Source organism: Ricinus communis, chromosome 4 (genome assembly GCF_019578655.1).
Source record: "Ricinus communis isolate WT05 ecotype wild-type chromosome 4, ASM1957865v1, whole genome shotgun sequence".
Classification (NCBI taxonomy): domain Eukaryota; kingdom Viridiplantae; phylum Streptophyta; class Magnoliopsida; order Malpighiales; family Euphorbiaceae; genus Ricinus; species Ricinus communis.
The window spans coordinates 25,862,903-25,885,970 of NC_063259.1; the positions used below are offsets into that span (position 1 = coordinate 25,862,903).

Below are 23,068 nucleotides of genomic sequence, written 5' to 3' on the forward strand. Positions count from 1 at the left end.
AGTTACATGAATGGTATGCAAAACACTGATTTATAATGGCAGTCGTTTTCGTATTAGTTTTTTTTTTAATACAAAAGCCTTGCTCTTTTTAGCGACTTAGCAGACTAATTCACTAGTTTGTCTGTTTGACTGTTGCTGTGATTAAATAAATTTTCTTACTCAAGATAAGGTAATATTCAACGTTGAGAATGTTAATTAATCAATATGAACATTCAAACTCGTATTACATATGAAGATTTACTTTACGCTCCTGATACATTCCGATACTATAGAATTAGGACGCATTAATACATGCTAGAGGAGTTATAGAGGGCTTAAATCTGATATCATCCCTCTTCAATTTAAGACCCTGAATGCATAAGTAGATGTATTATCTATTGACTTGTGCAATCTGCTGCAATTTCTGTTCATCACGAGGACTTGTTGATTTATATCTGTAGCGGCAGGACCAGAAGAGATAATGCAAGAAGTTTATTCCACTTAATATGCACATCAACCAGTAAAACCGTTCGAGATGATAATGATTCAAGTTGCTTCCAAATAGCCAGGACGTGTGTCTGTATGCACCAGTGACAGCATTGACTATGGACACAAGGACGGAACTGAGGTAGTATCCCATGGCCAGCGAGGCCCAAGAGAGAGATGTAGCCAAGGATCTCATGCTTAAAGGGGCCTCTGTGAAGAAGAATTCCATCATGCCAGCTAAAGTGAAAAGATCAGCTGATCCAAGGAACAAGTACTGCAAGGCTATCCAAAGAAATGTGATGGGTAGTGGTTTAGCAGAATCTGTTAGTCCAGCACTGGTGGCCACTCCCTTTCTCTTCATTTCAACTAGCGCTGCCAGTGCCATTGCCACGATGGAGAGGACTAGCCCTGTCCCTATTCTTTGCAAATGAGTGATCCCCATTTCGGATTTTGTAACTTTTCTTGCAAATGGAGAGATAATATGGTTATAAATTGGTGCCAGGATCATGATGAAAATGACAGGGAAGACAGGGAGAGAAGCTGGTGGGACTTTCAAGGAACCAAGCTTGGTATTCATCGTTGATGCTTGTTGGACCGAAAAGGTGGAGAGCTGAGCGAGGCAGCAGTTTAACATAATGGTAGACATAAAGATGGGGAGTATCTTTATTACAACCTTAACCTCTTCCACATCTTTTACCGTGCATCTCAGCGTTGGGTTTATAGATTTGTTCATCACTGCTCTATCGAGAAACTCGAGACTTTCGGTTGGAGTTTGATTCAGTGCCTCTTCCCGAATGTAACTATCTTCTACTTCACTGGTTTCAGTGGTGTATGATGAGCTTGTGTCCACGCCCATGACAGCATTGTTAGGAGTCTGAGGTTTGCAGGTGTTGTAAACTGCTGCAATTAGAACCTACAAGAGTACATGAAGAGGGATTATCTTTGCTTTTCAATTTCTGATGGCTAATTGCTGCTCTATGTTCTAATTATATACCTTCAGTATAGTTGTGATGGGGCTTCCTGATGGAACTTTGTTCCTGTAAGTGGGGGATCCAAGGAGGAAGACTGGGATGGAAAGAAGTATTGTTGCAGTAGAGATTCCAAAACCCCACTGCCATCCTTTATTGTCTTCAATCCATACCGCAAAAGTCACAGCAATCAGAGCCCCAAAAGAGAGGCAGAAAACGTAGTAGTTAAAAAAGGCTGATCGCTGCTTTCGCCCTTGTTGGGTGTTCTCATCGAATTGTTCAGCACCATGTGAGGGAAGTGAACCTTTTATCCCTCCAACACCCAGTGCTACTAGATAGAGGCCTGTGAATAACATCACCGCTTTACTTCCATCAACTTGTTCGCACGAGATGCTTGTGCTTGCTGAAACACATGGTAATGGTTTCAGTGAAGACGAGCGAGCTTGGACTGTGAGTACTAACAGGCCCTGTTTCAATTTTTCAGAGTTTGTTAGTACTTCTCCTAGTTTAATGACATTTTAACTTGAAAAGGAATTCAATCTACAGATTCCGGTGGTGCTTCTGAATAATTTCATTGATTATACACTTGTTTAACCAACTTATCACATGGCATGGCTAAAAGTGGACCATAGGCCGGCATTGATAGAGAGAATTAAATTCTACCTGTCAATCTTCACTTGAGCACAAGCTGTAGGACCTAGCCAGCGGCCTGGAATTTTATTCGATTGGACAATCTAGCATGGGTTATTAATTTCTATCTCCCTATTGGCTGGCTTTTTGCCCCTTTTTGGTGGGAAACTCAAATTATTCTTAAAAACATTAATACAGTATTATGGTTGGTCTGGATAGTATCTAGTGAGGCTAGATTTTGTACTAAAAATACGGTTACCGAAGATTAGAGCCCTGTGATTGGCACATTCTGGGTGTAGATGGACCAGTCATTTTTTGGCTCGTCTCTCTCAAAGGACCCAGAGATTCCAGTGTCTGTTGAGTCCTACTGCTCTATCCTGCTGTTCTTACTCAATAGTATTCTCATAAGGATTGGGACATAACCAACTTGCAGTACCGCCAGTTGGCTGTGGTTACCGCGCAATTCGGCAATCAAATTGCGACTCTTGGCATTTGTGTTTCTCAGTAGGGAGAGTTAAGGCATGCTGCTAGCTTTCTTGAATGACAGCAAGGAGACTATTACAAATGAAAATTGAAAAAGAAAAAAAGAATCTATTCCTTGTAGAAGTAATGCAAATATAAAAGAGAAAAATAGCTTTCTGATCTTACCATGAATTCTATTACAGCACTTATCAGATAGATGTGATAGGTGGTGAAAAAAGCATCTGCTAGAAAACCACCAAGCAGAGCAAGGAGGAAGGCTGTGCCCATGAAATTGGTAACAATGTTGGCAGAGCCGGATGGAGAAAAATGCATGAACTTCGAAAGGTACAGCACCAGGTTACTTGCATTTGCTAGGTATGCTAGATTTTCCAGTACCTCCACAACTAAGATTTTATGGAATAACATAATCACAAAATCAGTACATAATTAACATCTTGACAGTTCTTCATGCTTATAAATATGAATTATTCTGTGTGTTTATGTGAGCCATAATTTATGTTATTGCTGATTTATCTTCCTCTTCATAGGTTGTCTGATAAACCATAGCATAAAATTATACAAACATAAACAGGAAACAGTATGATGCATACTTACCCAAGACAAAAGAAGCAGCAAGCATGCCGCCGTGACGACCACACAGGGCAGGTCTATTTTTCCAGTCTAAGTAGCCTTCCCATGTCTTTAAATTGTGTGCCTCTTCCTACAATGATAACTCGAAGAAGTTAAATACTGGCAAACTGAGTAGGAAAATGATCACAAAAAGGTCGGAATGGAAATTAAAAATGCATGAGTAGAAATTACCATCCCTGCTTTCAGATTTTATGCAACTGTGCCAGGTTTTATGTGCAATCTTTAGGTGTAGAACTTGCTTGAATGTATCTTTTCTTTTTTCTTTTTTTCGCTTCCTGCATGAGAAGGGAATGGTATATGTAGTCTTATATATAAATTTACGGACTGGTGGTCCAGCTCCATAGAGAAAGGTCTAGACTTTTTGAAAATGACTATTCATTTTCTCTTGCATTTTCAATGTTGACATTTTCTACCCCAGATAAAGAATCGAAAAGAACAGAAGAGTTTTGCTGTTTTCTGGATCACACAGCTTCTTTGCCATGTACCTGAAATGGGTGATGGTATTAAAAAATAAAATGAAGGGTCAAAATCCTCCAATTGATATCAGTTTATAGCTTCTTATTTTGTTCTAATTGTTTAACCCATAACTAAGATGATTTGCCCAAACTAACTATATGCAATCGGTTATTTCTCTGACACATTTTCCAGTATGAAGGATTATTAGAGGATAAAGCTCAAATTTAATAAAGCAATAATGGCATAATGGCATGATGTAAAGTTTCGAGTGTAACCTTTCAGACATGTCCCACAGCCACATTCATTCCCATAATCACTCACTACGTTAGTGGTAAGACCACAGTGTCTTAAAAGCTAATCAAAAGAAATCAGTGCTGTCTACTTCCTTTTTATTTATGTAATATACATATATATGTGTATATATATTATTCTATGATGACCGTTAATCCATGCTTTTCGTAAACAAATGTATATAATCATCAACAAGGACTTGCCCCTAATTGTTGGGTTTGGCTATGCCACTTGTATTCTTGCGATTTCTCAAGTAAAATCAAGACCTTCAGATCTTCCATCATGCATTGTTTCTTTTCATGATATATATATGTATAATTATTGTCCTTTTATATGCCTTATAGTGCTTTCATCAACTTGGATTCAATTGCTTCTTATATTACTAGAGTCATCTGAGAATACTTTCCTGCATATTCATTGGTGTGCCGGACTACATCAGTCTCCTTTCTGGGCCACCTCTGATTCATTGTTTAGCTGATCTCATTGAAATGTGTGAACATAATTAATCACCAGAAAAAACCATAATTGAATGATCTTAGAGGTCTCCAAATCGGGTGACTAAAAGCCATACTTAAAAGGGTCCTACCAGTCCAGCAATAGCATTTAATCCTGAGGACCTTGTAGAAACAATGAACGAGCAAAACGGAAGAATAAAAAGAAATTAGAAAGAGTCTGCAACTTTATCTTATTGTTATTGGACATGATTTGGAGAACGCAAGGAGAAAAAACTTGTCTTTGTCTTGGTGTGATGAAATGGAATTAGGACACTGGTTTCCTGTAGACAAGTGAATTAGTGGTTTTTGCTAAGGTTCCTTGGATGATAGAATAAATTTTGTGTCTGTAGCAGGTTTATCTGGCAAGCTTATAATTAAGCCTTAGTCAACTGAATCTTTAGCTTTTTCATCCTAAAGAAAGCTCGAGTAATGCTGACTTTTTGCATTTCAGGTTCTGATTCTCATATCTCGTGGATTCTACACTATGCTGGATTGGAAGAACATTACAATGTTTCGATCTATCAATTCCATCTTAGAGTATTCCCTTGACAGCTCCTAAAGTTGCACAACTTATAATGGGAACAAATTAGAGATGTTGCCTTTGTGCTTAAGTTATGTCCATGAAGTTGAAATAAAGCAATGGAAGTGTGAAGGAATTTGTTAGTGTCTTCGTTCAGCTTTACGCTCGTTGTGACTAACTATTGTTTATGTTAATATCGACAGATTTCTAATTCAAATTTTTCTAAATTGGAATTGTCTCAAAGTTTTCCACTCCCTCTTAATAGTTAGGGATAGAATGTGCAATCTCTCTAGATTGAGATTCCATCCATAATGATGGAACTAGTCGTTGAACAGGCACACCAAATTTACCTTCCAGACTGGCCTACGTATAATAGTCTCACAAAAGTTTCATTTGTCGAATATCTTTGTATGTTTATGTCTCTTTATAAAGTAAATATTGCAATTTACCTGAATAAACAAACAAATGCATTAAAAAAGATGCTATATTATCATATTTACACTCTTCTGAATAAACACATAGAATAATATAATAGGTGGTCGTGGGCCAGAAATATTGCATCTTCTTTTCACTTCTATTTCTTAATCCTGGTGCTGCTCACGAGATGCGTTGTTCTTCCATGTCTTGCTGCTAGAAAAAGGAAGTGTTGGATATACATGCACCCGCAGTTAAGCTTTCTGTGAGTCATGTATGCTTGGAGAATTAGTCGCGTATTTACTGGTATAGGTCTAAGGGAGGAAATGAAGAAGTAGAGCTTCGACTCTTTCTTGCCTGCAGTGTAGGGTAAATAACTAACAACCCAGTTACTAACTAGTGCAGTGACACATATAACAGCTTCTTTTTGAGAAACTAAAGACATTTTATTGAATAAATAAATATCAGATTTATGTTTATACATTCTTTTTCTTTAATGAAGTCCGTAGAAACGGGGGTTTTTATAACCAAAACATAGTAATTGTTGGTTTAAAGTAAATTTTAATTACTGCTTTGAATCAACATATTCAATTATTAGTAGTTATTCCCTGGTAAATTAATTACTTTTATGATGAATATCACTTTAACAAACATGATTATGACTGATTCCTCACTCCTGATAATTACAACACATTCCAAGTACATGACCAACAGTAGCCAACTACTTTTTACATGTACATATGGAGTGTTAGTCAGTTTGCGTGGTGGGTCAATTATTTTGCAGATAAGACTGTGCAATAAGTACTGTGGGAAACAGAACAACACAAATGGTGGGTTTTGTGATGTAAATCACTACCAGAAGCTGTTCAGTATGACCTATAGAAGTTGCGTAAACTCATAGTCTATAAGAAGCTTTCAAAAAGGCATTTAATGAAGCATATGACTGACCAAGAGGAATTGACAGAGACATTTCTGCCATTAGTTTTTCATCTGCTATCCTTCCCCCAGAAAGAGGCGGTGTCCTGGATGATAATGGTCACCGACCAATGGGACGGGCCATTGGCAATTTTGTAGTGTATGCATTTTTCAGGTAATTTACCTAACCATGCTCGCCCTTTTTTAGATAATATATATTCCCAATAAAATCCGTTGGGATTGGGAATATATTACCTAAACAATAAGAATTGCCCTAAAGTGTGGTCTATGTATCATGCATGAGTAGTTGCCCTAAACTTAACGCCACAATGCATTCTTGGTCTCTGAATTTAAGAGATAAAAGAAACACATGATTTGAAAAGAATCCATTATACCCATTAACCTGTAAAATCGATAACTTTTTATACATTTTGACAGATAAACGTAGTAATAATGAATTATATTTATGATACTTTTAATAATAATTTATGCAAATATAACTAATATATCAATTAATAAGATATCTTTTTAACTATTCAAAAAATAGGTACTTTTTTTAATTAAATGATAATAAATACTACTTAATTATTTAATCATTTTAACATTTTTAATTTTTAATTTAGTTTAATAAGCACATAAATTCTCTTTATATAGCTTTTAAATAATTCTGATTTTCAATTTAATCTAACTGATATCTTAACTCAATTTTTTTTATATACTATTAAAACACTTAATATCCAATACACATACACATATTAAGTGAAAATGCATATCAAAAAATATTTATATATTATAAAAGATATAAATTGAGATGTCTATGAGATCACATATCAAAAGTTAAAATATATAAAAAAAAATATCAAAATGTGTTAAAATATTAAAATATTGGTAGACAATAATAATAATAATAATGTTTTATGCAATTATACTGAAGCCTGGATAAATTATTGCTAAATTGTGTATCTTTTGTCGAGATTTCCTTTAGGTAGTAAACGGAGCATTAAAATTTTAAAGGACAAATTAAGAGATTGTTTGGTTTTGATATTGATGCAATTAATAATTTTTTTTTTCTTTTGAACAGTTATATTAAAGTATTTGGTAAAACTCAAGAAACAATAGTTGAAAGTTGATTTAGTCATAATCATTTGCTGATTGTATCAACTCTATTTTGAAACTTTTCTTATCAATTCATAGTTGATTTGATTTATTTATTTATTTAGACACTATTATCCTTATTAAAACTTATTAATAATAACTTATTTTAAGTTGATTTCATATAATTAAATTTTTATATTTTATAATAATAATTGTTAATTTTAAATTATTCTTTAATAATTAAATAATTAATATTTATAATTATGGACTTTGAAATTATAAATTTTTATTAATAGAATTTAAATTTAATTCTTTATTTTTAAAATAATATTTATAAATATATTTAATACTAAATACAATTAAGCTAAAGAAAATTGACTATAATATTTTTAATTATTATAAATTATTTTTATTAATTTATGTCATTGAATATAATATAATATATTTGACGATAAATTCTGCTTTTAATGATTATTTAATACATTAATAGCAATTATTGATAAAATTTTACCAAACTATTTAATTCATCAGTTATCAGCTACCAGCTACCAACTATATTAATTAGCTGAATCAAACAGGTTTAAAAAAATTTTATAATATTTATAAAAGAAATTTTTTAAGAAGTAAAAAATTTAAAAAATGTATAACGTAAAATCTGAAATGTAAAAATATTAGTAACAATGTTTTTATAAAAAATATTGTTTTGTGGGAGCGATGGCCACGTCTTCTCCCCCGCCTTTCTTCCAGCCATCGATGTCCCGAATGTTGCGTACTATCACTCGTCCTCCCATTGAAAGAGACGCTGCGTCGTTACAGGATGACGATTTTCACCACCGACCAATTGGAAAGAGCCGTCGGTAGTATGATAGTATAAATGCAATTTTCAGGAAATTTACCTAACCAATGCTTCCCCATTTCTAGGTAATATATTTCTTAAATACTTGAATTAAATAGTATCCCTGTCTGTGTATTTAATATCGATTGTATTACCCTTCACCAGTATGAGTATGTCTGTGATGGAGTGTCAATAATATTCATTTTCCTTATATACGAATAACGGGAAATAGATACGAATTTGAATCAAGATACTCATCCATCATTAAACCACTAGGCTTAGAGATGGATGCTGGTTAATTTTCAAATGTTTATAGTTTCTTTATTTTGTGGGCTTCTTCGAACTTGCACGACTCCCTTTTGAAGTCGGGCCTTTGGCCTTGTATTGAAAGAGATTCTGTTGCTTGTTAAAATTAACATCTCATAAACAAGAAGCCCAAAGTATTTTAAAACCATGGACCATGAAAAATCAAGAAAAAGGAGATCGAGATTGGGAAGCTTACTAGTGCTAAATGGGACCATTATTGCCCTCGCTGGTGCTGCTACAGTTACAGACAAGAGACAAGCCCTTTAGTCATTGTCCATGTTCATGCATGGACAAATACTTGATTTTTGATCATCTTTTATCCTTTTCCTTTTCTAATTTGAATTCTTTTCTCATGTATAATATATATTTTGACCAAGACGATTTACTAATTTGTCTAAGTATTAATATGTGATATTATTTATTCGTTAATTTTAGTAATAAATAATTAACGATGTGCTCAAATAAAATAAAGCTTAAATTCAATTTACCTATATGGTAAGTAGGATTGAATGAATCATATATGCTTATTAGTGGAGTTGAAGATGGGAGAGAGAGAGAGAGTTGTTTACATCAAATTCCAAAATGAACATAGCCAAAATAGTTGCTCTATTATTCACGTCCACTTCCGAGTCTAATACTTCACAAGAACTGTACAATACAGAGAAAGAAAGAAAGAAAAGTATGTACTGAGGACCGCACACGACAGCACCAATTAACACCATGTATTGTGCTTGCGCGGCCCTGTTCATCTTCTCCAAATCTTTATTTTATTTTTCAAACATGGTGTTTGAATACGTTACTTGGAATTCTCTTGGGAAAGCTCTCTACTCTCTACTCTCCACCCCGAATGCAATTTCATGTAATATAATATTTAGGTCGTTGAGATGTCAGTCTAGCTATTATATCATGCATTACTACTAGTTTAGCAAATGCATAATTCCTAAGCTCCTTGATAACTATTCATTAAGGTGAAAGTGTGTTGTAGTACACAAAGTAAAAAGAGATTTCATATATTAATATCATATCATCTGTGAACAGTAATATGTAATATAATTTATTAAACATAGTGTTTTTGTTAATTAGTCGGATTATTAGTTACTGTTAAATATTTATGTATAATACAAAGTTAATGGCACGACATTATTTAGAAAAAAAATTAAAGGAGTTAAAAGTTATTATTATAAAGTGCAGTATGAATTGGCCGCTATAAATAAATATAATAGTTCTGCTCTTGTTGACCATTCCGACAATTTAGTGTTGTTATGGTGATATTGCGATACTTACTTTTCCTGATTTCTATTTGATTAATTAATTTTTAATTTTCCAAATTAAATGATTCGGGGTAATCTTTTGTCACACGTAAGGGCCATTTGCTTTTTTGAGGTTGAAACAATACAAAAAGGATTATAAGCTTAAGATTTATGCAAGGTTTTGCAATGATCTAATTGTCCCTTTTACCCTTTCCTATTCTGCTTTTTTTAATCACCTCACTGCCTGCTGTGTCATTCTATTTAAAAAGTTCTTATTTTAATCCATGTGCGGTTGAGCATCGCTCCCCTCTCCTTTTCTTTGTTGGTTTAATATTTCTAATTTTATTCTTGTTTCGACGTTGAATTAAAAATCCTAATCCTCGTTAAAAGACACCACTCTGCGTTTATGGTTTTCTTAATTAGAATAGTTCGAGTTTCACTTCATCACCCATTTCTTCGTCTTTCATCTTCTTCCCCCACTACCACTGTGTCATTACATGAAAAAATGTAAATGGGAATGAAATTTGAAGCAGAGAAAAGAGGATACGCACTTCAAATTATATGCAAATATAGTTCGTGTCAAAGTGTCCTTAGGTGCAATCCAATGTTCCCTCCTCCTGCATTCTCCTAAAAGAGAATCCAAAACCATTGCCGGGAGAAAGGGCCCAGATGAACAAGAAGTAGGTCCCGCGGCCACACAGCAGGTGGGGCCGGGCACGTCGAGAAGCGAGCTACGTGGGGCGAGAGAGGTGGAGGAAGTGACCAAGTCAAGGAGAAGAGGGAGAGTGTAGGTAGAGGAGGGCAATGGGCAGCACAAAATACAATTTGGCATCAAATGGAAATGGAAATTGGGAAAGGGAGTTTGATTTGGACAGAATTGCTTTGGTTTTTTCTGCCTCGTTGTCATCTACATTTTCACTCTTGCTTTCGCTTCAAGGACCACTTCCTTTATATTCTTTTCCTTATTTTTTGTTTTACATATGTAAATAACCATGCCTTTCTAAACTGATTTTAATTGGATTCAGATAGTATGTGAGTGTTTTTATTCAAGTTTGGGATAAATTCATATATATATATATTTTAATCGAGTTCGAGTCCGGATATCCTTATCCTACCTTTTGCCATTCCTACTTATTTTTTAATTTGAAAATAAATTTTTATCCCAAATTTACCATGTTATCAAATGTTACTTTATATAAATTAGATTGTTATGTTAATTAATAAATTATTATTATTATGCTATGAAATTTTTTGTCTACTTTTAGGGTGCTAAGTATCGGGGTTAAACAATTAAATTACTAGTTCCAAGAGTAATAATTAATGGTTTAATGATTACTAGTGTAACTATTAAGTTGTTAATCTTATATGATTATATCTAATAATGCATTATAAAAGAAAGTTGATCATTAGTTTCTCTATTAGTTAACTCTTCAATAAAAATGCATACTAAAGAACAATAAAGAAAAGTTAATGTTAACTCTTCAATTGTAATTTTTCTTTTCGACCAAATACATGTTGAGTTTCAAAAATTTAGATTTTACATTCTTACTTTTGGCCATCTTTAACTAGGAAGAGCAAGTTCTATTAACTCATTTAAACAACTAATTCTTAATAAAAATATATATTTATAAATGGTAAAATAAATTAAATATTTGTCCTTTAATTATTAACCTTAATTTATATAAAGTAATTAGCAGGAAAAGAAAAAAAAAAATATTTATCAAAAGTAAAGGATTTGTCTCTAGCAGGGGGTATGTTAGTAAAGTAAAAAAAGATAAAAAATTATATGATCCTGTCCATTTCTTCAAAGGAGCACCCATCAGCTGTACTTGTTATAATCCAATCAATCTTCTCTTGTTTCAGAAAGAAGAATCTCCCTCCTTCCCTCTCCTAACCTCATATTTCACCCCTTCCTCTTTCTCAATCAAATTCTCTCTCTTTCTTCTCCTTCAAAAACAAATCAAAACCCACTTCTTCTTTTTTTCTGTTTCTCATTCATTCATTAATCGTGTTGCTGATCAAATTCTGCTTCTTCTGAGTGATGGGTGTGAGCTGCTGTAGGTGCTCTCATACTTCCCATATCACAGAAATCATCATCACCAGTTTCTTTCGCCACAAATCTTAGAAGAGATATCTTTCTTTTTCTTTTCTTTTTTTCTTTCTAGCCATTCACTCTGGAATCTGGGTCTTTCTTGATTGCTTGCCCAGGGCTGTGCTGGCCTGCAGCATAACAAAACCTGTATATTTGTTCTAAGAAAAGATAAGGATGGCTAATGCTAGTGCTGGTTCCGGTGCTGGTGGTTCTGGTTCAAATTTTTCTGTTTTGCTTCAAAGTCAAAGAGGTGCTTGTGCTGCTTCTCAGCCTCTTGATGCTTTTTTCCTTTCTGGGTCTTCTCCTTCTTTCCTAGGTACTCTCTTTTCCATCTCTCTAGTTATTAGCCTTTGTACTTGATTCTGTTTCCTGTTGCTTTTTGTGCTAGCAGAAATCTGGTATAGGTAACTTGTTGATTATGGGTTTTGTTGTTCTTGATCATGTTAAAAGTGCAACTGTTGATCGCAGCTTTGTAGCTGTTTTTATGTAAAGTCAATGTTTGTTAATCCTCCATTAAGCTATTGACGCTTTATGACAAAAAGGTCCGATTTTTTACGTAATTGCTATTAGGGTGGATGAATAAGGGAAGAAAAAGGTTATCATTTTATTTCCACAACTGAATTCAATATCTTGTTGGGACCTTTGATTGAACTTTGATATGCCTCTACTTTATTGGTATTAAGTTCTTTTCTTTCCTTTGATAGTGTTTTTTTTTTTTCAAAAAAAACAAAAGGAGGTTTTTGATTGAGACTCTGCTGTCCTTACCCTGTTACTTGATGCTGGGAATTGAGTTTCGAACTTGTGAAATGAGATCTTGCTAGTTTAGATGTGTATGATATTCATAAATCCAAAAAGAATTAGGACTGAACTGTGCAATAGATGGCTTTCCGTAAGCAATGGATGTAAACAGATGAAAAGTAAACAGATTGGGCATGTTAGAATGACTCATGTAAATGTTATGGAAGTGGAATTTAATTTGCATATTTGTTCTTGTGATGGTCAATATGGTCCTTTTAATCATGACATGCCTCTTCTTTAGGCTCAAGATCTATGGTGAGTTTTGAGGATGTTCATCAAGTAAATGGATCGACTCGGCCTTTTTTCAGCTCTTTTGATCATGAAGAGAATGCTGACGATGATTTGGATGAGTATTTTCATCAACCTGAAAAGAAGAGGAGACTTACTGTTGATCAAGTTCAGTTTCTTGAGAAAAGCTTTGAGGTTGAGAACAAGCTTGAACCTGAAAGGAAACTCCAGCTTGCAAAGGACCTTGGCCTGCAACCTCGGCAGGTTGCGATATGGTTTCAGAATCGCCGAGCAAGGTGGAAGACAAAACAGATGGAGAAGGATTATGATGTATTGCAAACTAGCTATAACAGTCTTAAGGCCGACTATGATGCCCTCCTCCAGGAAAAAGATAGACTAAAAGCTGAGGTGAATATTAAGAATTATATATTTTCTCTGCAGTTGTGGATTAGCATTGAAATCAGGCAAATTAACTTGTGTAATGATAAATTATTTTCAGGTTAATCTCCTCACGGATAAGCTGCTTCTAAAAGAGAAGGAGAAAGTTAACTCAGAAGTGTCTGATAAAGACGCATTATCTCAAGAACTATCCAAGAAGCCAATTGGTGATTCGGCTTCTGAGGTTGAAGTATCCAAAGCATCAACTGTGGCCTTTAAACAGGAAGATATTAGCTCGGCCAAAAGTGATATATTTGATTCAGACAGCCCACATTACACTGATGGGGTTCATTCTTCACTCTTAGAGGCTGGTGATTCATCATATGTTTTTGAACCAGACCAATCGGATGTGTCACAAGATGAAGAAGATAATTTGAGCAAGAGCCTACTGCCTCCATATGTCTTTCCAAAGCTCGAAGAGGCTGATTACTCTGACCCGCCTGCAAGTTTTGAAGATCATGCCTTCTGGTGCTGGTCCTACTAAGTTAGTGTTGGTATATATATCTTTATTGTGTCTTGTCTTCTTTGTTTAAAAGCTTTATTGTGGGGTAAATTGCAAATAAGCAATAAATCCAATGAACTGCAAACGAGTCTAAAATGTGATGTTATAATGGCTTTTCCGCCTCTGTAATCTTGAGTTTTTAGGAAGTTTTTAGAATTAAATGGAACTTCTCTGTACGGTTGTAATTAAATAATTTCTTTCCGTGAAGTAAGTTTGAAAAATTATGAAGTCCAAACAATTTTCAAGAAAATTGTTATATATCCTACTAGTAAGAGTGTAATTGTACTTGTCATTGAGGTTACACGTTCGAGCTTGATTAGTTCTAAAACTTCAAAGCTTGAAATTTGATACGACCTCAGATGGATTCAATGATATATTCAATATACTTAAACCTCAATTTGTCTCTTAATTACTTATAGAATAGTCTTTTACAGTCTCTAATTTAGTATATACTATAATGTGTAAAAGATATTATGCGATAGTAATAATAAAGCTCACGATCCTGTCGAGTATTATAAAATATAAATTCGATTGGCAAGGCTTGCCAAGCCTACTCGAATTTAATTGGATTAATATTGAAGTTGTAAGTTAGCCGCATTCAGCTGTACCATTGCAGGACAGGTATGTTCAATTCATTAGTTGAGAATAAAACTGGCCAATAAATTGCATTCCCGGATATTAAATTTATTGCTAAAATTCCAGAGAGTTTGTGTTGAGATCACAGCCACAGTAAGGAGCTGTTAAGGTTGTACATCAGGATAAAAGGTAAAAGAAGGAAGGATAGAAAATTGAGAGTAAAACGTAGAATTGGTTACAGGACAAAATGATGGTCAAATATAATGTTCCATTGGTAAGAAAATGACCTACCAGATGTTCTAATTTTTTTTCTTTTCTTTTGAGTGTTTGCTATAAATCGAGAAAATTTGGAAAATCACATTGCTATTTCAGCATCCTTATCTGAGAATCAGTAAACCAGAAGCTTTTTTTTTTTGTTTTGTTTTGTTTTTGGCAGCAGAGCAGTTGCGTGGAGGCTAAAGTTTCATGGAGAAATGCCCACCATAACTAATGATTACGATGTTGAACATCACCACAAGGTAATTCCAGAGGGTCCCAATACTGACCCAAATGTTATAATAGATTGTTCCATTCATTCATTTAGATGGAGAAGGTTATTGTATACTCATCTTTAGGATTTCCAAAATAGAGACAGATGCCTCAGGAGTATTATATCATTCATTTATGCTTATTAGTTTTTGAATTTGAAGGATTAAATAATTTATATATTCAGAATATTGATTTTAAGCATTACAATCATTCTGGTAATCAAACTATCCACATGGAATCGGACGTTCGATCACTTCCCAATCCATGCAACAGTGCGTGCTTGTTGAAATCCAGGGCAAATATTTAAGCAGGAGTGTCAACCAGATTAATGTGAAGTGAAGTGAAGTGAATCCACAAGGTTTGTAAACGTACTTCTCTGAAATTAGAAACAATTTCTGATTAAAGAGAAGAAATGGATCCATATTTTTCATACATATGGTAATAGAAGGGAAACTAAGTATGTGTTTTGTTTAGAAATGGTTGGCAAAGTCAACTTGATTTCTGGTTAATGGTTCCATCATATGGAGTTGTACCACTTCAGTAAGACGGAAGTACGGACTAATATTTTTGATATGCGACGACTTCACATTAATATATATCATATTTTAAAATTCAAGCTTTTATTTAGATCATTTTATAAATACACACGAAACATTCAAGTTTTTGAATTTTTAAATAAATCATAGCATAAACATATTGGTTTTTAAACCTTAATTTCATGTATAAAATAAATAAATTATCTATGTATAAAACATTCAAAATTGAATGTGTCACTAACTTGTACAAGGACCTCACTTTGTTTTTAAAATAAGGAATACAGTCACAACCCAGTAGAGAGTGGTCCTATGTAGCATTTTTACTTTAAAAAAAATCACATAATTTATTAATATTGGTCAAATTTATTACAAATAAATAAACAAATATTTTTGTACTATTAAGCAGGAATTATTATATAAAATGAACTATTAATTTTCTTATTAGAGACTTCATAGGCTGTAGACACTTGAGCTAGGGTTCAGGTGACTATTTTTTTCTATTTTTTAAAAGGATTTTAATGTTGAGCCAATAAGAAACTGTCATGTAGCCTCTTATTCTCGAAGGAGAAGGCTCTAATTCTGCAAAGATTACCTACCGACAATCTAAAACCCAGACCAATGGGGTTTCAATAGAAGCCAGTCACGTGTACGGCGGCGATCGGGTTAAACAGGTAGCATCACTATCAAAAGTCCAAAAGACAGCGCGTCTCACTGAGCAAAATAGCTACCCCATTTCGGAATCTGTATGGGCCCCAACGACGTGGACGTAAAATGTCAACGTGGCGCTCGATCTGCAATTCTGATTGGCCGGGGTCAAAAGGCGCTTGGGCCATACCCACTCACATATTAATATTAGATACTAATATTAATATTTTATTTGTTTATTAATTTATACTTGTGTTAAATGCCTAATACAGATAAGCATGGGAACGGGGACGTATATAAGTGGGACCCGATTATAAGGGAAGATGTGCCCATGACAGCGACTTCACGTATCCTTCCATGGTTTCTATTGCCATGATGTCACACGTGTACATTTTGTCTCTGTCTTTGGCCCCACACTCACGTGCTTTTCAGATGTTTTTGTCTTAATCCTATGTTTAGAAGCAATTTTGTTTATTTTTTATTTTCTTTACGATAATGTTTGGAAGCAATTTTGATGACAAGGAAAATGAGAGATTGGAAAATTGGACGATTGAAAATTAAAGAGATGAAAGTATCTTAAAAAAAGAAAATAATCTCAAAATGTCATTTTTTATTACAATAAGATTATTAATTATATCTCTTATTTTTATTGTTAAGGATACAATAATAAAAGAAATTTAAAATTATAGTATTCTCTTTTTATTTTCTCTTCAAATTTGGGAGGAAAATTTCAATGAAATTCATGTACTTTTTTACATTATATTCCTCTAATATTTATTCTTCTTATTTTCTGAATAATTTTTAGTGAATTTTTCTGTTTGATTCAGAGGGACAAACATGAAGCATTTCTATATATAATCCATTAATGCTTATTCTCCTAAACTATACCAATATCTTCACGGCGGAAATAGAAAGCATATCACCGGCTTCATAGTCATGAAAATTCATAAAAGTTAGCTTTTATGGAAATTCGATTAAAAATATAATATAAATATATAACTTATAATAACAAAAAAATTGTTTTTATTATATTATAATGGAATGCATGTTTGTATTTTAATAAAATGGTATATATGTATTTAACATGATAAAAAGATTCTTATAATAATAAATTTACTAAAAGAATAGGGGATGGGGAATCTTTTATGTTAAGTTGGTCTCCACTCTAATCCTTTAGCCATTCGCGAAAGAAAGCTATTTTTGATGTGCATATAACACAATTCGTAGATGTTTTCATTCTGATCAAATCGCCTTTTTGTAATCAAGTTTACTGAAAGAAGAATGATTGATGTGCATACATAGTCCGTTTAGGTGTAGTAATTAACAATAGTTATACAAACTGTTTTGGGCGATGCCATCTTAAATATAAAGGTTTTTAAGTTGATGGGTGCTACAAGGTTGATTGCATTGCAAGTTATATGGTAATCAACTTCATATTAGCCACTCTTCTTTTGGTAATGTCTTTCATCGAATGTCCACGACCAAATATATTTGGAACCCATCTTATCATAAGTTATCAGTGTTAGGGAATTTGATATTAAAATATTAACCATGTTATTCATAAGGTACTAAAAGAAAAGGACGAAACCTTTTTGGGCATCTTTTTAAGAAAAAAAAAAAACTGTATTCCCTAGTATATAAGAAATTGAGAAGTCATTGGTGCCACTCTTCCGAGAGAGACACTAAGATGAATGAATCATGATTGATGATGGGGAACTTCTTTACAATCTTAGCAACGAACCAAGCAGCAGGAACAACAACATAAGAAGGAAGACACCATGAGAAAGCTCAGACGAGCTTATTTTCCATTGGCGGATAAAATGTTCGCCTTGGAGGTGATTTCATTGGCAGTCGATGACATATTCACATAGGGATATTTAGAATTTGAATCTGTCCTTCATGTAACAAACTATCTCTTGCTGCAATATATTTTTGAACAAAAACATTAAGCAAACCAGCAATCTGAGTTACTAATATAAAACTGCATTTCGTATAACACTATTAGAGAAGGTAAATTAGAGCCGATCAAGAAGAGTGGCCTAACTCGTATTTTTGTTTCTCCAAACTAGAGAAATTCTATATTCAATTCTTTATATAATATAAAATATATAGAGAACCCGTTTTAATTTAGTTTATAATTCTATCTAATTTTCTTTTTATTGTTAAGCCAATTGAATATTTCGGAACCAAGATTAATTTATAAAACCCTAATTAATCACTTTCGAGCCAATCTCAAATTAAACATAAAGACAAGGTCCCCGAGCAATATGTATAGATCTAAGTGCGGAAAATCATTCAAATTGTGTCAGAAAATATTTTAAATGCGTGGGCAAATATGAACTTTAAATATGGGACAAGTATAAAGAAGGGTAAAGGGTCAATTTGCTCATAAATTTATGTTTGAGGGTTAAATTCATTCAATTTAAATATATTTAGTAAATAATTTTTTAGATTTGCGTCTAAGGGTTCTAATTTGATTTTCTTAATAAATAAGTTTATTATTTATTATTTTTTAGTCTATTAAATTTAAATTTTATCAAATACGCTCTCATTCAGCGCATTATTAGATATTATATCAATAAATTAATAAAATATATATTATTTTTTATTTTTATAATTAGTTAGAATCTAAAAATTTAATGTTATTTTATTTTTTAAAAATTTAAATTAGATATATCTAAATTTTTTAATATAAATTAAAAGGGATAAATTGAATGCTTGTCCCGTAAATAATTAATTAGAAAGTTCTTCTTTGCTATATGGGAAAAGTAAAAGGACTTTTGGAGGCAAGTATACCCCTATTTACCCTATATCTCTCCCTGTCCTCATCATTATCCACTAGCAGTATAAAGTTAATTATTTTTTAATATTAAATATGAGGGAATTGTTACCATTTGCCATTGCTTATTAGGCCTCCAACGAGTAAAAATAAATAAAAAAATTAAGAAAAGCTTCTTCTGTGATATCAATTTTGGAGGTGAAGGAAGGAGAGGTACTCACAATCAAACAAAGGATAATGCATCCAGCAGCGCCTGGGAACAAAGCGTACCAAAAGTTTAAGTGGTGAAGCTTTACTCCATCAATGAACAGAAGTGGCAAGCTTGCAGCTAGGCGTTGGTTCATGAACAACTTGCATGAATTAGAATTGGATCTTGGAATTAAGTCCCAGAGTGTGAAACTAGAAATACCAGAAGTTCTGAATGGCTACCTGGAGGGTGTGTAGAACGTGTAGAGATCATGAAAGCTATTGATGCAGCAAGGGCAGCACTCCTAGCAAACCAACCGGGACCACATATTGAGAAGGCAAGAACACCAATGGCTGCACAACCAATCTGAGCCATGAACATGTTGTACTTCTGCAGTGTAGTACGCCAGTAGGTAACTTGGAAATTTTCATGAAATCAGGGCAAAAATACCAATTCAGTTAACAAGCAACAACCAATTTTTATTTTTACTTTTTCTCTGTTCCATGTTGCTAGAAGTTCCCTGAAAAAAGAATATGGCTTCTAAGAATCGAACCACGATTTGATGCCAATATCAAATGTCATTTCGCAAATGGACTCAGCCTAAATGGATAGAGGTAAGAATTAGCCTGCTATAAGCGACGCACAAGGCCAACTTGTCTCGTGGGAACAGCTTTTAGTATCAACTTGTCTCGTGCGAACAACTTCTTTTTTCTTATATATATTTTTTTTTTCCTCAACCTCTATTCTCTCTATGCTACCATAGCATCAGACTGGCATCGCCAGAACCCCTCTGGCATTGCTCTAATATTTTCCGTTTATCCTAAAGGAACCCAACTTGGAGACCACGCACCATCAGTCCTGTGCTACGAGATAAGTACTCAAATATTGAGCTACTAATGACTAACCCAATGGCACTATAAATACTGACTGGATTCATTTCCACAGACGACCCTATGCTATAGAAACAAAGGATGATTTCCGTTAAAAGGGCATTGTGCACTAAAACTACTTGATCAAGTTCAATGTTGGGAGGGATTTATGCAAATACAAAATCAACAATGTCCAGTATAGGTGCCCTAAATTAAAGAACCTCGAATTAAAATTAGGAATTAAGAATGTGTACCGACTTTAAGCTACAATGATAGACCAAAATTTGGGAAACGCCATTAACCATTAGGCAGAGAAGTTATGAAGAGAAAATGCAGATAAAAAGAGAACAAGGATGATACCTGGGCAGCAGGGGAGGAAGGAGTGGCAAAGAGGACAGCACAAACAGCACCTAATGGAGCAATTGTCATTGAAATTCCTTTTGGCGCCAGTATTTGATCAATCCTACCTAATATTGCCATTGCCGCAAATGCACCTGCCCCATTTATTTATATGCCAATATTTTAGAAAAATGACACATTTAAAAAAAGGAAAAAACAAAAAAAGAAAGAAGGTTCTTTCTTTCTTTCTTTAATCTTTATCACAAACCTGCAGAGGGCCAGAAGATGTCGCTGAAAGAAGGTGCAGAAGAAGAAGTCTTTTCTGGCATCCAAGAACCCCAGAAAGGTGCAGCCACGTTACTTGATGAAGCCACAACAGCAGTTCTTCCATTGCTACTCCTCTTTCTGTCTTGAAAAGAACTGAACCCAACAGATTTCTGTAATACCTTCTTCTTGAAATCAAGAAATGAAGAAGACGCACCCAATATTGGAGAGAATCTCAGAGATGTAAATTTCGGCGATGGGATTGGCAGTAATGTCGGAGTCATAAAACACTTGTGCTGATAATAATTAGCTGCGACCTGCATACCCATTTGGAATTAGATTCGCTAAGATCTCTCTCTCTTTCCTTAGACTAGATTCTGATTGGATGCAGTCTCATTCGCTGTACAAAATGTTCTTCTGTTTCTATATTGTATATTCTGTTAAAAAATGCGAAGTGTATATATATAATACTGTGCACACAGAAAGAAGAAAGAAATGGAGAGAGGGTGGAGGTGAGCGTTTGGACTTTGAAGAGGTTGAAAGGGCAAATTGGATAAGGGACATCCCCACCCTTCTTCTCCACTAATTTTCTACAAATTCTACCTCTGTTTGTTTATGCCCGCCGCTCTTTCTTTCTCTCCTTTTCACTTTTCTTGGAAGATTGTTATTATTTGACATGAAATTTGCAGCTTACAGGGCAATTAGCAGATATTCATTCCTTTTCCAATAAGGCTTTTTTTACCCAACCAAATATTATTTTTTACTCTTAATTAAAAATTAATACATTTTGTATTTTAGTATGCTGGCTCACCAAATCCAAATTATGATATGAGCTTACTCATACGTACTATTAACTATTTTTGTCCCACCATAAAATCAGGCTCCGCATGTCTATTAAAATCAATAAAGCCAAAAACAAATTACACCCAACTCAGGGACATCATTTTATCATTGATTTCGAATACCCATTTTTATCAAAATACAAAGAAATTTTAGTATAATAAATAAAATATAACAAAAAAATTATATATTATACTAGATTTAAAGAGTAAATTTGCATAAAACTAAATCTAACCAATGATTGTTTAATAAAAATTCAGATAAAAAAGACTTTTAGTATGTAATTACAAAATAAAAAAAATTAAATACTAAAAGGTAAGTAATATAATATGAAATATACATGAATATATAGTAATTATCTTAACTTTGATGGTTTTCATGTCTTTTCTATTATTTGCATATTGATAAATTATATATAATTATTATTTTATTTTTTGCGTCAAATATTTTATTTTTATATTTCTTTTGGTGTACATATCTAGATTTAATTTATAACAATAACAGGTAAAATTCTTACGGATAGCAAAACACTCCCTTAAGAGTTTTTAACGTAGCTGCATATCTAATATTCGAACTCGAAACTTTAGTTAAAATAGAAAAGACTTTTACTATCTTATTTGCACGCTTTTAAATTTATTTTTATATTTTTTTTGACTTTTGAAGAGAAAAAGAAAATAATTAACCATATTTAATTAAATCAATTGACGATTTTACGATGAGATCTCCCTTTTTATTTTTATTTCGTTCAGTAGAGAAAATACATGTGGAAGGAGAATTTTAAGTAATTTATAAGGAATAGGATTATGATGGAGAAAGAAAGGTTAGAAAATACAAAATCTCGATAAGTGATGATCCTTAAATAGGGGCAGTCGAAAAGCTAAAAAGGATAAGGAGGAGGCAGGTGATGCCTTTATTTTACATCTAATGAGCTCGTAACCATTATAACAAAGATTAAAAAAGGCAAAAAAGAAACATTTTAGATTATCAGTCACCAATAATCATAATGCAAAGACGAATAGTTTATGTATAGTGGGTAAACTGAAGTTTGTGTCTAATATAGACACCTAGAAGAAAACTGTTTCGAAAGGGTCAGGGACTTTGAGAAAAGCAGCTTCCGAACTAACACTTATAGCTGTTTTCTTTTTAATTGTTTTTGGAATTAGATGGGAGTTCATTTCATCAAGTTGGGGGCAATTCTCCTTTCGCTCTTTTCATGGTATTCAAGTGTTTTTGAATATGTCTGTCTGTCTTAGGCAATTTGGGCCAATTTAGAGCTCATCTAATCATTTGTTTGCAATTGAATAGATTTAAATACAATGCAAGTTTTATATAAAGATAGAGAATATCATTAAACAACTGGAACCCTAAAAGTTTTGTGCGAATATCCTACCGCATATTTTGCCTCATCCAACGCAACCCTCCTCCAGCTCCCTGTGGTCCCTGTCCTTCCAACACTTGCTTACACCAATACAACTCATTTTCTAGCATTTTCCTTTTGGATTGACGGTATACAAGAATTAAAAAAATTATTAGATATATATCATAATTAAATTATTAGTCTAAATATTAATAATTGATAAATATTTTATATTTAAAATTAATAAATATATATCGATTTATTATATGTCAGAATATATATTAAATATTATTAAACTTAGATAATAATTCTTATTATCAGTCTTTTACTATAATATT

The 23,068-nt window shown here is 33.3% G+C and overlaps 3 protein-coding genes across 4 annotated transcripts; 1 reads left to right on the forward strand and 2 right to left on the reverse strand.

The window, feature by feature from the left end:
* Nucleotides 1-170: 170 nt before the first annotated feature.
* Nucleotides 171-3,489, reverse strand: LOC8276885 (protein NRT1/ PTR FAMILY 4.6). Its single transcript, XM_025158028.2, has 5 exons — nt 3,348-3,489; nt 3,141-3,246; nt 2,712-2,929; nt 1,460-1,900; nt 171-1,378 (listed from the first exon to the last, which is right to left on the reverse strand). Exons 1-5 carry the CDS (start codon nt 3,348-3,350, stop codon nt 371-373), a joined length of 1,776 nt encoding a protein of 591 aa, XP_025013796.1. The 5' UTR covers nt 3,351-3,489; the 3' UTR covers nt 171-370.
* An 8,087-nt stretch (nt 3,490-11,576) lies between these two features.
* On the forward strand, nt 11,577-14,017 carry LOC8258178 (homeobox-leucine zipper protein HAT5). Its single transcript, XM_002511472.4, has 3 exons — nt 11,577-12,160; nt 12,884-13,278; nt 13,370-14,017. The coding sequence occupies exons 1-3, from the start codon at nt 12,019-12,021 to the stop codon at nt 13,790-13,792; spliced, it is 960 nt and encodes a 319-aa protein (XP_002511518.1). The 5' UTR covers nt 11,577-12,018; the 3' UTR covers nt 13,793-14,017.
* Nucleotides 14,018-17,625: 3,608 nt separating this feature from the next.
* LOC8258177 lies at nt 17,626-21,205 on the reverse strand. Of its 2 annotated transcripts, none has more exons than XR_001535666.3 (5): nt 20,538-21,205; nt 20,291-20,424; nt 19,304-19,451; nt 19,096-19,224; nt 17,626-18,014 (listed from the first exon to the last, which is right to left on the reverse strand). XR_001535666.3 is itself a non-coding variant. In XM_015723209.3 (5 exons), the coding sequence occupies exons 1-5, from the start codon at nt 20,860-20,862 to the stop codon at nt 17,973-17,975; spliced, it is 756 nt and encodes a 251-aa protein (XP_015578695.1). In that variant the 5' UTR covers nt 20,863-21,201; the 3' UTR covers nt 17,626-17,972. The 2 variants fall into 2 exon arrangements, 1 of the variants encoding a protein (XP_015578695.1); XM_015723209.3 differs by having other exon boundaries at nt 19,096-19,202; nt 20,538-21,201.
* Between the last annotated feature and the right edge of the window lie 1,863 nt (nt 21,206-23,068).